This window comes from Typopeltis vanoorti, chromosome 18 (genome assembly GCF_054136105.1).
Source record: "Typopeltis vanoorti isolate ZY-2024b chromosome 18, IOZ_Tvanoo_1.0, whole genome shotgun sequence".
Lineage (NCBI taxonomy): Eukaryota > Metazoa > Arthropoda > Arachnida > Uropygi > Thelyphonidae > Typopeltis > Typopeltis vanoorti.
The window spans coordinates 14,641,268-14,656,428 of NC_143566.1; the positions used below are offsets into that span (position 1 = coordinate 14,641,268).

General features: G+C 34.7%; 1 protein-coding gene across 2 annotated transcripts in view; it reads right to left on the bottom strand.

Annotated features, from left to right (window-relative positions):
- Positions 1–15,161, bottom strand: part of LOC150096503 (nucleosome-remodeling factor subunit BPTF-like) — a 425,630-nt gene that overhangs the window by 207,253 nt on the left and 203,216 nt on the right. For both annotated transcript variants that reach the window (XM_090407800.1, XM_090407799.1), the window contains exons 11-12: positions 5,045–5,318; positions 4,660–4,777 (exon numbers count right to left, since the gene is read on the bottom strand). In XM_090407800.1, coding sequence (XP_090263926.1) covers positions 4,660–4,777; positions 5,045–5,318 — 392 coding nt within the window. The remainder of the gene's footprint in view (positions 1–4,659; positions 4,778–5,044; positions 5,319–15,161) is intronic.

Here is a 15,161-nt window from a genome sequence, read left to right on the forward strand (position 1 = left end):
GAGAATGATGTCACATGTACTAACTGATGACCTGGGGATGAGAGCCTATTGTCATTCTACTGGACACTTCCTAACACCAGAATTAATGCAGTAGAGGGTGATGAAATCAAAGGTACTGCCAGAGAAGTACCTTTGATTTCATCACCAACAGACAAAGAGATATCCTCTTCACAGATGAGAAGATTTTCACCATTGAAGAGTTGTTTAACCACAAATATGATTGGACATATATGCCCTGATGGTCACACAGCATGTGTCATAGCATCCAGGATTCAGAGGCCATCATCCCACATCAGTGATGGTTTGGTGGAGGGTGATGTAACGGGGGGTATCCAAGCTACATTTCTGTACACACAACTGTGGTTGAAGGCGAATGTGTCCGACCATGCATATGACCAACCACCTGGAAGACCTGATCTGAATCGGGTGGACTTTAAATTGTGGTTGGAGCATGAGAGAGTAACCTGCAAGAAAAGACACCCCAGCATTGACAGCCTGAAGATGGATTTGGAGTGAGCAGTGGCAGCATTTCCATTTGATGTTGTGGCTTCACAAACTTCAGATGCGTGTGAAGGCAAAGGGGTGTGGATTTCAGCACTTTATACATGTGGTTTATATGTGTTGAAAGCTGTAAATGATTTACTGATAGATTAAATTGGATTTTGCTAAAGCTTTTGACCAATCCCATATTCTCCATAAATTGGAGAATATGGGATTGGATTATAAACTATTGGCATGGATAAGAGGATGGCTGACTGATAGATATCAAAAAGTAGTATATGGGGAACGTGAATTTGCAAGATTCAAGGTAACCAGTGGTGTGCCTCAAGGTTCAGTCCTTGGTCCACTGTTATTCAATCTGTATATTATTGACATTGGGAAGGATTTGACATGTGACATACAGATGTATATATACATATCACACACACACACACACACACACACACACACACACACACACACACACACACACACACACACACACAACTGATGATGCAAAGATAGGAAGGGTAATTAGGAGTGCTGCTAATATGCAGTACTTGCAGAATTACTTGAACAGGCTGGAACTGTGAGGATGTGAAAATTGCTGTCATTTCAATGCTATTATATGAAAAGTCATGCACTTTGGTGTGATTTTATATCCAACATTGTATTATATCAGTGGGATCATGCTTGAAGAAACTGATGAGGCTAAGGATCTTGGAGTTTTAGTAGACAGAAGATTGTAAATACAACTCAGAGCATAATGGCAATGTTGAAACAAACCTCAACATGTAAAGATAAGAAAGTCGTTTTGCCTCTTTATAAGAACTTGATAAGACCTCACTTGGACTATTGTGAGCATGTCTGGTCTCCTGGTTTCTGTCGTGATTCTGATATACAGGAGAGAGTGCAAAGGAGAGTGTTAAAAATGATATCAGAATTGTGGAATACTGATTATGAAGACAGGTTCAGAAATTGTAGAATTTCTGAACCTGCTGTCTTCAGGAATTCTACAATTTCAAACAGGAGAAAGAAGGGTGATATGATTGAGACTTACAAACTTCTGAAAGATTACAGAATTTCAGTAGATGGAATTTTTCATTTTATGGAGAGTGGGGAAAGGACATGAAGGCATCCATGGAAGTTGAGAATGAATGCTGTTAAGAAGGGGATTAGAGCTAGAATTTTCTCTCATAGAGTAGTGCGTGATTGGAATATATTGCCATTGGATGCGTGTGCATACAAGCAGTGTGATGAATTCAAGAACAGGTATGACAGCTAATGTGAACAGTATGGCCTCCCTTGATGACTTCCAGACTCCATGGATGTCTGTCTCTTAATAATAATAATAATAAAGTTTTATACGCTGTTCAAGTTGCAGTAGTATTTATGGATAGACTAGGAATATGATGCTATTACTATCAATGTACAAGCGCCGGCCTGGTTGGCCAAGTGGTAAGCGTATCTGCTCTCCAGCCAAAAGGCTGTGGGTTTGAATCCCGCAATGGGCATGGATGTTGTCTGTGAAAATACTAGTGGTGGTGGTTGGAGGAAGATGGCGCTGGTGTAGATGATGAAGGTAGTTGTGATTGGTGGAGATGGTGGGTTGTAGAGCAGGTATTCTCCCTTGATGAGTCTTGGACTCCCTGGAGGTGTTATGTGATAATAATAATAATAATATAATTTTGGGGGGGGGGAGATGAGGGAAGAACTGAAATAGCAACTTTTTAAAAATATTGTATTGTACAACTTTATGCAAAATCAGGGGATGGGGTAGAAATCCAAGTAGACTGATCAACTGTAAAAATGTCCATATAATTAGAATTCAGCTAATAATAAAATTAGTTTAATCATTTTATCCAAGTGTGAGCAAACAAAGTTTGCGCCTGAAAGTATCTTCAGGACTGGGGTAAGGTGGTACCAGGGCAACTCGTTGCAAAGGTGGAGCAAGCTGCCAACACTCCTATCTCAGTATCTCCTATAATATAAAACACATCTCCTTGCAGATATGTCTAATGTTATGCATTAAGGGAAGGGCCACTACCCAGACTAGTTTTGACCTTTATTGAGGTCTCTTCAGTGGGAGCCAGGCCCAAGTGGAGATACCAGGCAGAAGCATTAGCAGGTCATCTCTACCTACAGGAGTTGCCAAATGGTGTGCCACCCTTTTTTAATAAATTACTCTGGATTTAGAGAAAGATGTTGAAAGTTTATTTTTCACTTTATTGAGGTCTCTTCAGTGGGAGCCAGGCCCAAGTGGAGATACCAGGCAGAAGCATTAGCAGGTCATCTCTACCTACAGGAGTTGCCAAATGGTGTGCCATCCTTTTTTAATAAATTACTCTGGATTTAGAGAAAGATGTTGAAAGTTTATTTTTCACTTTATTGAGGTCTCTTCAGTGGGAGCCAGGCCCAAGTGGAGATACCAGGCAGAAGCATTAGCAGGTCATCTCTACCTACGGAAGTTGCCAAATGGTGTGCCACCCTTTTTTAATAAATTACTCTGGATTTAGAGAAAGATGTTGAAAGTTTATTTTTCACTTGGTTAGAGTATAATAAAATTAGTTTAATCCTTTATCCAAGTGTGAGCAAACAAAGTTTGCGCCTGAAAGTATCTTCGGGACTGGGGTAAGGTGGTACAACACCAGAGCAACTCGTTGCAAAGGTGGAGAAAGCTACCAACACTGCTATCTCAGTATCTCCTATAATGCAAAACATATCTCCTTGCGGATATGTCTAATGTTATGCATTAAGGGAAGGGCCACTACCCAGACTAGTTTCGACCTTTATTGAGGTCTCTTCAGTGGGAATCAGGCTTTCTCCACCTTTGCAACGAGTTGCCTGGTGTTGTACCACCTTACCCCAGTCCTGAGATACTTTCAGGTGCAAACTTTGTTTGCTCACACTTGGATAAAGGATTAAACTAATTTTATTATACTCTAACCAAGTGAAAAATCAACTTTCAACATATTTCTCTAAATCCAGAGTAATTTATTTAAAAAGAGTGGCACACCATTTGGCAACCCCTATAGGTAGAGATGACCTGCTAATGCTTCTGCCTGGTATCTCCACTTGAGCCTGGCTCCCACTGAAAAGACCTCAATAAAAGTCGAAACTAGTCTGGATAGTGGCCCTTCCCTTAATGCATAACATTAGACATATCCGCAAGGAGATGTGTTTTGCATTATAGGAGATACTGAGATAGGAGTGTTGGTAGCTTGCTCCAACTTTGCAACGAGTTGCCCTGGTGTTGTACCACCTTACCCCAGTCCTGAAGATACTTTCAGGCGCAAACTTTGTTTGCTCACACTTGGATAAAGGATTAAACTAATTTTATTATACTCTAACCAAGTGAAAAATAAACTTTCAATAGAATTCAGTTAATAAAAAGATTATCAATTTTGACCTTAGATGCTTTAATTTTAATCAGGTTATATATAAATTTCACCCCAGTTTATGAGACCATCACCCTGCTGATTAGTGGCCTAAATGTCCACCAACTTCATATTTGGTTTCTATAGCAGGATTCTCAGATTCCCTGACATCTTAACCTCACAGCACTAAAACATACAACAGATTTACTATCATTCTTCGTGAGATTAATGTGTGTATAAAATTAAAAAGAAAAAATTGTCATTAGATTATTAAAAAATACGGGTATTGCTTTTGAAAAAAAAAAAAAAAAAAGCCATTAAAATTCAGGACATATATCATTATGAATAGACTGCGACTGTTTGTTTAAGCAAAAAATAGTAAATAGGAATTATATAATATACAGCCTGCTCTCACTATAGCAAACTTGTAAGGACTAAAGAAAAAGTATTATAGAAGCTTTGATATAATTAATTTCTTTCAGAATAGCCAAAAAAAGGAATGAAGTTTTCAAGGACTTTTCAGTAGTTCGAAATAACAAGCAAGTTCACATTGGTGTCACTACAATGAAAGCTGAATGTACAGGAAAGGACCATTTTTCATATTAAATGAACATTTAATATTAAATAATACAAAGTTACAAAATATAATATAAAGTAAAATAATATAAAATAATAAATATATTACGTAATAATATAATAAAAAGTAGTTTGTAATAACAAGCAAGTTCATTAGTGTTCACTACAATGAAAACTGAATATATAGGAAAGGATAATTTTTAATATTAAATGAACATTTACATACCTGCAGATGTGCTTTCAGTTTTTGGTATTCGACTGGTAAATATGCGACGCACACCTCTGTAAGTTGAAGTATTTGTTAATCCTGTTTTTACAGAGCCACTTGCTGAAACCAAAGCAACCTAATAATAATAATAATAATAATAATAAAATAACCAAAAAAACAAGAAAGTTATTATGATATACTGATCTAGGAAAAGATATTTCCCCATGCTATATGCTCACACTAAATTTAACTCAAAAGTTTCAATGCAACTCTAATTCACAACATCTTAGTCAACCTACTTCTCCATGAAACTACTTTAACAACTGTATAAAATTCTTTAAAATCATAAAATTATTAAATACATAAGATATAAAAAAACAAAAACAAAATAAAACAAACTCACTTTTGCAACTGACGAGGAAGAACTTGTTGTGGTGCTATTTCCAGAATTTGAAAGTGCTGTGGACACCGGTAAATTGGTTGATTTTGTTTGCAATTTTTTCTGTTGTTGCTGTTGTGTTTGTGACTGAGATGATGATTCCAAGATTCTCTTTTGCTGCATTGCTAGTCGCTGTTGCTTTAGCTGGGCTTCCATCTGTGCTCTTATTTTATCTGCACTCTGTTGAGCTTGTTGCTGAGCCAACTTTTCCCTTACAGCTTGCTGTTGTTTTTCAACCCTAAAAACAATAAATCATTACTACCTAAGTTAAAAAAATTGCAATGAACAGCTAAAAGGGATCCAAATAAAAACTAACAATTTAAACATGTTTTCAAGTGAAGTAACAAATGAATGCAAAAAATGACTAATAACCTCAGAGGAAAGAAATCTGTTCTGTGAATTTCTAAAGTCTGAGTTTTAATAAGATATGGTTTATTTTAATAATCCACATGGTTAGCCTAGTGGCTTTGCATTTCGCAACCATATGACTGGGGAAGGAGTGTCCTAGGTTCGATTCCCGATGACGATGTGAGGAGCTGAAGGATCTTCCTCAGCCATAGCCAAGTTAGCCGGTCTTGGGCATGGACAGCAGGGTTTTTTCTGCCAGTTCATCCCGCAAGCAGGCAAACCGGCCCCGTGAAGACACAGGGATACAGCCAGGAATACTTCAAGGCATAGGGGTGACCATTCTATCCTCGTATTTCGGTTATGAAATCCAAGCATGCTTGGAGGGTTGTGGGCCTTAAAGGCCTGTTAAAGCCATTGAGATTGATTTATTTTAATAACAGATTAAGAATAAAGGTAAGGATTCCTTAAATTAAATTAACTATGCCAACATCATTTGAACATGCAGATCAAATTAGCAATATCAACAAACTGATTTGAATAGCATATAAGAGGTTATCTATCCAATGTCAAATTTTAAGAGAAATGATATCACTTAGTATGTTTACTGCCAATTACAACCTTCCACATGCACAGTTATCATCATTATCATAATGCTAATTACGGATAGAGACCATATTTTTATATTTCAGTCTTATTATCTATCTAATATTCTCTTTCCAGTTGGTTTATATTTTATTAATTGTTTAGAATATTGGGTGTTGGCCATACAGTTTGCATGTTCTATCCAATTTTGTTTGCAACTGTTTGGCTTTTCTTCAATTAATTTTAAGTTAATTCTTTTAAAGTGTCTTTATTTATTTATTTTCACCCAACAATGGAATTTTGCAGTTCTTCTCATGAATCTCATTTCATTTGTTTTTATCCTTCATTTATCTTGTTTGTTTATTACCCAAATTTTGCTGACATATAATAATGTAAGCAATGCTAAAGTATTGTATATTTTCAAATGTGTTTCTTATTGTACAATATTTGGATTGAGGATTCTATTTATCAGGCCTATAATCTGTAAAAATTTTGAAGTTTGACACTGTTTTAGTTATTTCTATGGATATTTTCATTCCAAACTTCTTCTATAATGTTTAAATTATATATATTGCTCTTCGTAAATTACTTTCCTTATCTGATATTATTACCTGATCATCAGCAAATAACAGCATATTTATTTTGTTAATCTCAGAAATTTTTATACCTGGGTTATTTAAGATGTTCCACTGTACTAATATTTCATCAATATAAATATTAAAAAAGTGTTGGAGACAGAGGACATCCCTGTCTTACTCCTTGGTTTATAGATTGTTTTTCAGACAATTTTTCATTTACTTTTATTTTATTATATTTGTATATATATTCAATATTGCATGTAGTAAAATATTAGGTATATTTAATCTTTGAAATATATCCAAGAGTACATATATCTTTTTACTTTGTCAAATGCTTTTTTCTAATTTATAAACAAAAGATGAGCGATAAAAGATGAGTTTCTAAATTAAGTTCTCTTCTTTTCTCTATAAGTAGTTTTAAACAAAAAGCTGCATCCGTTGTAGAGTGCTATTTTCTAAATCTATTTTGACATCTTAATAATATTTTTTCACTGTATATTTTCAATTTTTCATTAAGTGTTCTACTATATATTTTATAGCATGCATTCAATAAATTAATACCTCTGTAATTAGTGGGTTTTCTTTTATACCATTTTTAAATATAGGTATTATATATGTATTCCATTCTATTAGTATTTGTCCATTGTTATTTATTTTATTTAAAAATTTTAATAACCTCTGGTGAAATTTTTTTCCAGCAAATTTATACAGTATGGAGTTTATTCCATCTTCTCTTGCTGATTTATTTTTTATTTTACTTAGATTGTCCTTTAATTCTTTCCTTGTTGTTATATCATTTAAAGCATTTTGTAGGTTATTGGTGTAATTTATTATTATTATTAATTACGTGGCACCTCCAAGGAGTCCAAGGACTCATTGTGGGAGGGCACACCACTCTACTTCGCTAAATACATCTCTTCCTCTCACTACTACTTAATTCTCCAACTACGACATTACTACCATCAACACCATCTATCGCCCATCACCACCGACAACAGTATTTTTTTGTCTGTTAATTGCATGTGTCCTGAAGGCCGATTTGTCTGTATTCAGGATGAATAACCCTAGTTCACAGGAGGAAAAACCCTACTATGACCATATGAGATCGGCTAACTCACCTTCAATTGAAAAAGCCCATATAATGATTCCCTTCGTAACAGCGAGATCGAACCCGGGTCTTTTTCAATTGAAGGGCACAATGTTTCACTATTCTTCCAATTGTGCTACGGTAGCTAATCATTATGTTAGTATTATCTGTCCAAAGATCTGAAATCTAAGAATTCTTTTATCTCTATTTAGCAATTTATATTTGCAGATAAATTGCAAAATACGTTTAAAAGAATTCTTAGATTATCAATTATCTATTTATTAATTCTATCTATCTATCAACAACTAGTTATCAAATAGTTATCAATACAAATTTATCATACGTTACCACTTAAAGATAAATCATTAAAAATACAAGTTTTCATAATCAAAACTTTTAAGCATATTTAGAAGGGCACCAACCTTACTGGCTTGTGTAGAGTACTCATATTTAGAGTACTAGATATTACAATACTCTTAATTTACATTATAAATTAGTTAAAAAAAAAAAAAAAAGGGACTCAAATATATGAAGACGTCAGCAGAAAACTTGCACATCCATTAGACACAACATCATAGTTTATTGACGGCTCAGAGATATGAAAATTAAAATATATACAGATATAAGAACAACTGTTCTAGGCAATACATTCTATTAAGTACACATAAACAAGATTGCTCTATTGGTGCCAAATGGAGATAAAGGGGAAGGGAGGAACTAGGTAATACTCCAGGGTGGTGAGTGGACATATTTCACGCATGTTAATGTTCGTGTGTAGAATTTTTTTTTTTCACTTAGTTATAATTTAAATTAAACTTACCAATAATTATATTTTTGTTTAATCCTTAATCCAAGTGTAAGCAAACAGAGTTTGAATGTGAAGTATCTTCACAACTACTTGTATATAGAGGCTAATTACTCTACATTGGTTGCTTTAGCATCTCGTAATGCAAAGCACACATCCTTTTCGATGTGTGCTTTGGATAACTAATGGAAAGACCTGGGTATAAAATGCAATGCATTTAGCACCACTATCCAGAAGAGACACCAGGGTTAAAGTAATGCAGAAATCATATATTTCCCATATACAAGGAGTGAAAAGGTGTATAACCTTATTTTAAAATTATCTGGATTAGAATTGTATAAAGTCCCCTCCCCCTCCCCACCACTTGGTTATCATTTAAATTAAACTAGCCAAGAAATTATATTCTTTTTTAATCCTTCACCCAAATGTAAGCAAGCAGGGTTTAATAAGACAATTAATGTGAAGTCATTAGTTCTAGAACTAGAATTCTAGTTCTAGTATTTAAATTAAAACTTTCTACACATGAACATTAACATGACAAAAATGGACACATTTCTGGCATGAACTCATATCAGACACTACGAAATGAAAACAGCACAAGGAATGAATTAAACAATTTATTCAAAGGAGAGTGTTGAGAAGACAGAATCCTCATTTAAGCATTTTATATGGTTAAAATATACTGAGGAATTCATAACTAATGGAAAGATCTGAGTTCAAATAACATCCTGGATGCGAAAAAATCATTATCAAGGCTTTTCATGCGAGAGTGAGTTAGCTTGTCTCATACAGAGGTGGCAGGCTTTTACCTCCCAGAAACTCAGATTTTTTTGCCCTGCAACCAGGCAAACTAGCCAGGAGAATATGCAATTTATGTACAAAATATACTGATAGGCATAGGCCTAACCACTTTATTTTGGAATCATGGTTATGATATCCAAGTTGGATGGTTGTGGATATTAACACGTTCGCTGCCACGCTACTTTGGCATGGTCTGTTCCCCTACGCCGAGCTGTTTTACTTCTTCAAGGTCAGTACGATAATCTCGTTACCGGAGGTAAAGGACCTACGAGTATACTCGTAGTTGGCTTGTACAGAGCATATACGGTCTATGAGAATACACAGTTTTGAAGCTAGCCCCACAAGCCAAGCATTTTCACTTCTTCAAGGTCACTACAATAATCTCGTTCCCGGCGGTAAGCGTCCTACGAGTATACTCGTAGCTGGCTTGTGAAGCAGGATTAGCCACTACGAGTATACTCGTAGTTGGCAGCGAACGTGTTAATGACTCATTAAGAACTGTAGAAGAAGAAGAATATATATGCTGACAATGTTATCAACCTGACCTCACCTATTGCTTATCCAAGAATTCATTACTATAGAAAAGGAGACAACAATTGTCTAGCTTTTCTTTACCTTAACACGTTCGCTGCCACACTACTTCGGCATAGTCTGTTCCCGTAGGCCAAGCAATTTCACTTCTTCAAAGTCAGTACAGTAATCTCATTGCCGGCGGTAAGCATCATACGAGTATACTCGTAGTTGGCTTGTGCAGAGCATATACTATCTATGAGAATACACAGTTTTGATGCTAGCTCCACAAGCCAAGCATTTTCACTTCTTCCACTAATCTAGTTGCTGGCGGTAAGCGTCATACGAGTATACTTGTAGCTGGTTTACCAACTACGTGTATACTCGTAGTTGGCAGCGAACGTGTTAATAACACATCTTGCAAATGGTAAACTTTCTTTTAGAGTATAGAGAAAACTTACTCACATGGGCTGATATATTTATAGACTTTCCATTCTCTTTTTGATATTATTAAAACTCTAACAGACCTATCAATCTCTGTTCCAATGAAGTATCCCTCACAGGTAAACTTAACCATATACGACACACCTTCTTACCTAATGGTTTAAATTCCAACAAAATTAGCAAAATGTTCCTTGCAAAATCCGTAACCTTCTTGATATATGGGTTATAGTAATGTGAAATTATTTCTTGTCACTTCAACACTCCCAGAAATTAGCTGCACTGAATGTCAGGGTTTTTTTAGAATCTGCGGCTCCTTGAAAACCAATGTAATTTAAGTAAATATGGGTGTTAAACTCTACCCAAACTTGCAGAAACTATAATTCTTAGGCATCCTAAGCAAAAATGTGCCAAGTCAAAAGGTTAAAGAAAACTAAAAATAACTATATATAAGTAAATACAGAGCTCTAAAATGTTATAAACTTGCATGAGAATTAATATCTTATAAACATCTTAAAGCATTGATATATATAGGGGATAATCAAAACAATGTAAACACCTACAAATCTTTTGGAGAATTTTTTTATTAATAAGCTGTAGACACACCTCAGGCTGTTAGAACACCATGAATTCGATATGGAACAGGGTACCATTCTTCTTGCATATATGTTCCAACTGTGCCAGTGATGTTGCAGGTGGAAAATGTTATTAAACTTGGAGAACCAATTGGAGACAATGCCTTGTACATTTCCATACCTTGTCATAATCTTCAATACTATGGCTCATGATATACCTACAATCTCTGTCGTTTTGGTTGTGGCAGTTCCTGCAAGCTGCACTCCAATGATGACAATGATCATACCTTTTTTTTTTTTTTGGAGATCACTGAGGTCTGACATTTTGCACAACAACAATCACGGAGACAACATCATTCACAATGTGAGGTATATAATACAGTACAGTACAGTATGATATCAGCTATCACATAGCAGTGCCACAGTCGACATTGAATTAGTTATTGTGCAGTTAGTGTGCAAAATGTCAAACCTCAGTGACTGCCAAAAAAGGTGTGGTCATTGGAGTGCAGCTTGCAGTAATTTCCGTAACCCAAACAGCAAAAATTGTAGATGTATCATGAGTCGTAGTATTACAGATTATATGACAATTTATGAAAATGTACATGGCATCTCCAATCAGTTATCAAATGTTCGATCACATTTTCCACCTGCAACATCACTGGCACAGCTGGGACATATTTTGCAGAAAGAATGGCCCAAATTCCATTAGTTTGATTGCTCCCTACTCCACACACACACACACACACCTGTATGGGTCACCCAGACCTGCACTACTTGCAGGTGCAAACTTGACTTACTTGTCTGTTTGCTTACTTGGGAAATGGATTAAAACCAGGTTTAAAATAGCTTGGTATCTTCAACGTATATTATACCCAAGGTAAAAACTTTCTACATCTATCTCTCATCCTGAGATTTTTATTTAATAAGGTCAAAGCACCTTATGGTAATTTGTTTTGGTAAAATACTTATAAGCTCTGTATTACTTAAACCTTGGTATTTCTAAGCCTGGCTCCCACTGATGAGACCTCAATAAAGGTCGAAACTGGTCTGGGTAGTGACCCCTTGCCTTTAATGCATAGCATAACACATCTCCTCAAGGAGATGTGCTTTGCACATAAAGATGCCAAGAAATTATATTCTTGGTTTAACCTTTATTATTATTACGCATAGCATTATACATGTCTGTAAGGATATGTGCTTTGCATTATGGGATACTAAGGCAAATGATGCGAAGTCATCAGCTTCTATATATGAGTTGCCCTGTCCTGAAAATACTTTCGATGCAAACTTTGTTTGCTTCCACTTGGATAAAGGATTAAACCAAGAATATAATTTCTTGGCATCTTTAATTTATAGCATAACCAAGTGGGAAAACTTTCAACAATATGGTGTATTAGATGAAATCTATCTTATGCATTAAGGCTCAGGCAAATAACTAAAAGCAGTAAAATAATGATAACAGTCAATTAAATATGATGCCGGTTTGTGCATAGCTATATTCATTTCTCTCTCTCTCTCTGTCTTGATCCTGTGCAAACTGGAACTGCCAAAGTTTAATTTCAGGTTTAATCTGGTATACCTTGCTATTGTTCTATGTCATGATGTTTCTCAATGGCATATTAATTTTTGTCTTATAATCTGCCTGTAATCTACACTGTGTAGAGGACAAGCAGATAATGATACACTTTTCTATAAATTAAAGAACAAAGAAAAAAAAATAGCAATAACCCAATGGGGAGAAAGAACAAAACACATGAACATCATGTATATTATGTAAAAGGTGATGCTGAGTCTGATTATCATATACAAGTGAGTAGCACTGTCTAAATATCAAAATATTTGTTTAATTAAATATCTTTCTTGTGTTTACGGGCATATATTATTCAGTCTTTATGTCACAAGTATCCTTAAAACATCTTAAGAGTACTGTCATTGTCCATATGAGAAATGTGTGCTACCTGCTACAATCTTTTAATCAACCTGAAATTAAATTCTCTACCCTTGCTATAAATATATCCACGTTTCACATTAGTAGGTAACAGTTGGCAAGATTATTGATTTATATATTTGTACATCTTCCAGTAGATATCTTTAAAGCTAAATACAAGAGAAAGAGAGAATTACAAGCCTGATTATCCCTCTTCATTTGATTCTGCACTTTGGCCATCTCATTTGGTTGGCTTGTGATAATTATTCCTAAAAATTTGAAATGTTTCACTTTTTCAATTTCAGGTTTCTCACTTTTCACACTTGTGTTGGTTAATTGATTCTGCCTGGTATTAATAATTATTTTTGTCTTTTATTTATTTATTTATTAATTTTAGCCCTGTCTTGTATGTTGATTTTTCTAATTCCAGATACATTTCTTCTGCTTTATGTTTAGTTCTTGATATGATGTCATCTGTATGCTGTAGCCTGCACTGGTTAGTTTATTAGAGTGTATTTAGTATCTTCTGACAGCAATCAAATAATGTATCTCAGAGTAAAAGGTTTTGGAGTTAGATCATCACCTTGTTTTACTCCTTGAGTCAGAAAAAGATCTGTTAAATCACTTTGTATTTTAACCCTTGCTTCTGAAATTTTCATTGTTAACCTTGTTAGTCTTTCTAGCTTATGTGGTTTTCCAAAGCACGTCGTAATCTCATATAATTTTCCTCTGTTAATGCTGCCATATACTTGTTGGAAATTAATTTCAAAATGATTTCAAAAAATCCACTCCAAAATGTCTGCTTTTATGCTGTAGCTCATTTTCATGTGGAGACATGATTGAAATAAAGATATTAATTAATATGAATTAATGAGTTATCCTGATTACACTTTCCAAGATTTTTGATATAGATATACAGTCATTCTGATGCAGGTTAAGATGATGGAGTAAGGCCTCTAATGCTTTGTTTGAATAAATGTTCAAATTTATAATGGGATCTATGTAAAAGGCGAGTTTTTGACCAAAGGACGTTGTGGTTAATTTCAATATTGTGCTGAGCCAATCCAGATTTAGAACTATGTGACAAATGCTCAACTATATCTCTTCCTGGAGTTTATCAAATTCCCTGCAACTGTGATCTCTCTTATTTTGGACAAACTGGACGTTCTCTTGAAAAAAGAATCCAAGAACATCAATCCTCCATTCATCACAACAAACCTGAAAAATCTGGATTGGTTCAGCACGGGATTGAAACTAACCACAACATCATTTGGTCAAAAACTCGCCTTTTACATAGATCCCGTTATAAATTTGAACATTTATTCAAAGAAAGCGTAGAGGCCTTACTCCATCGTCCTAACCTGAATTGGAATGACTGTATATCTATATCAAAAATCTGGGAAAGTCTAATCAGGATAACTCATTAATTCATATTAATTTTATGTTATTTAATATTATTAATTAATATCTTTATTTCAATCATGTCTCTGTTTAAAAATATTCCCTTTAATATTTAGTGATATAACATCTGTTCTATTTTTAAATGATCAATTGTTAGTATTCCACCTTGTATTTTTTTTTTTTTTTTTTAAACTGTTCTTGTAGTGCCACTGAAGATGGTCGGCTATTTCCAGACCGAAATATTTGGTTAATTAAATATCTTTCTTGTGTTTACATGCATATATATTATTCAATCTTTATGTCACAAATATCCATAAAACATCAAATTTTAATCCTTCAGGGAAAATGCCACCAAAATAACCAGTAAATTAGGAAAACTTTCAGTTACACAAGGTAGGTTATGAGCAAAGATCAATTTTTTAAAAAAAATGCTGCGACAACAAGATTATTCCTAATTTCGCTAAGATTAAAGAAACTATAATATCTCCTGGAGCTCATAATATTTACCAGAACACCAGTTTATCGTTAATCTGTAACCAACTTAAAGCTGCTAAACGTGATCTTGCTATTCACAGTCATCATATTTCTGATCTTTGCACCTATATTTCCACAAACTTGGATCACATCTTTCACACATAGTTCTAAATGTCGCTAAACATTCTACACAACGAGCATATAATAAACTAAGTCAACATCTAAACCGAAAATATGAAAATTCGTCTAAACAATTCAAGCCCTTCAAAACTCCAGATAATTGGATTGTCAATATATCCGGACATCCTCTAACTGATAGCGAAACCCTCATCCTGTCAAAAGGACATGATTTTTCTATTGTTTCTAATAAGATACCATATCTAGATTTCCTAGTTAACACTGAACGGAATCTCAGTCATCTAACTGGTGATAAAGCTAATGCTCTTCGCCTAGAAGTCGTTTCTTCTCTACTTAAGGCCAAACTTCCTCCTTCCAACATATCTTTTTCTGAAATGAAATCTTTACAGTCCTTGAGAAAAAACAATCACC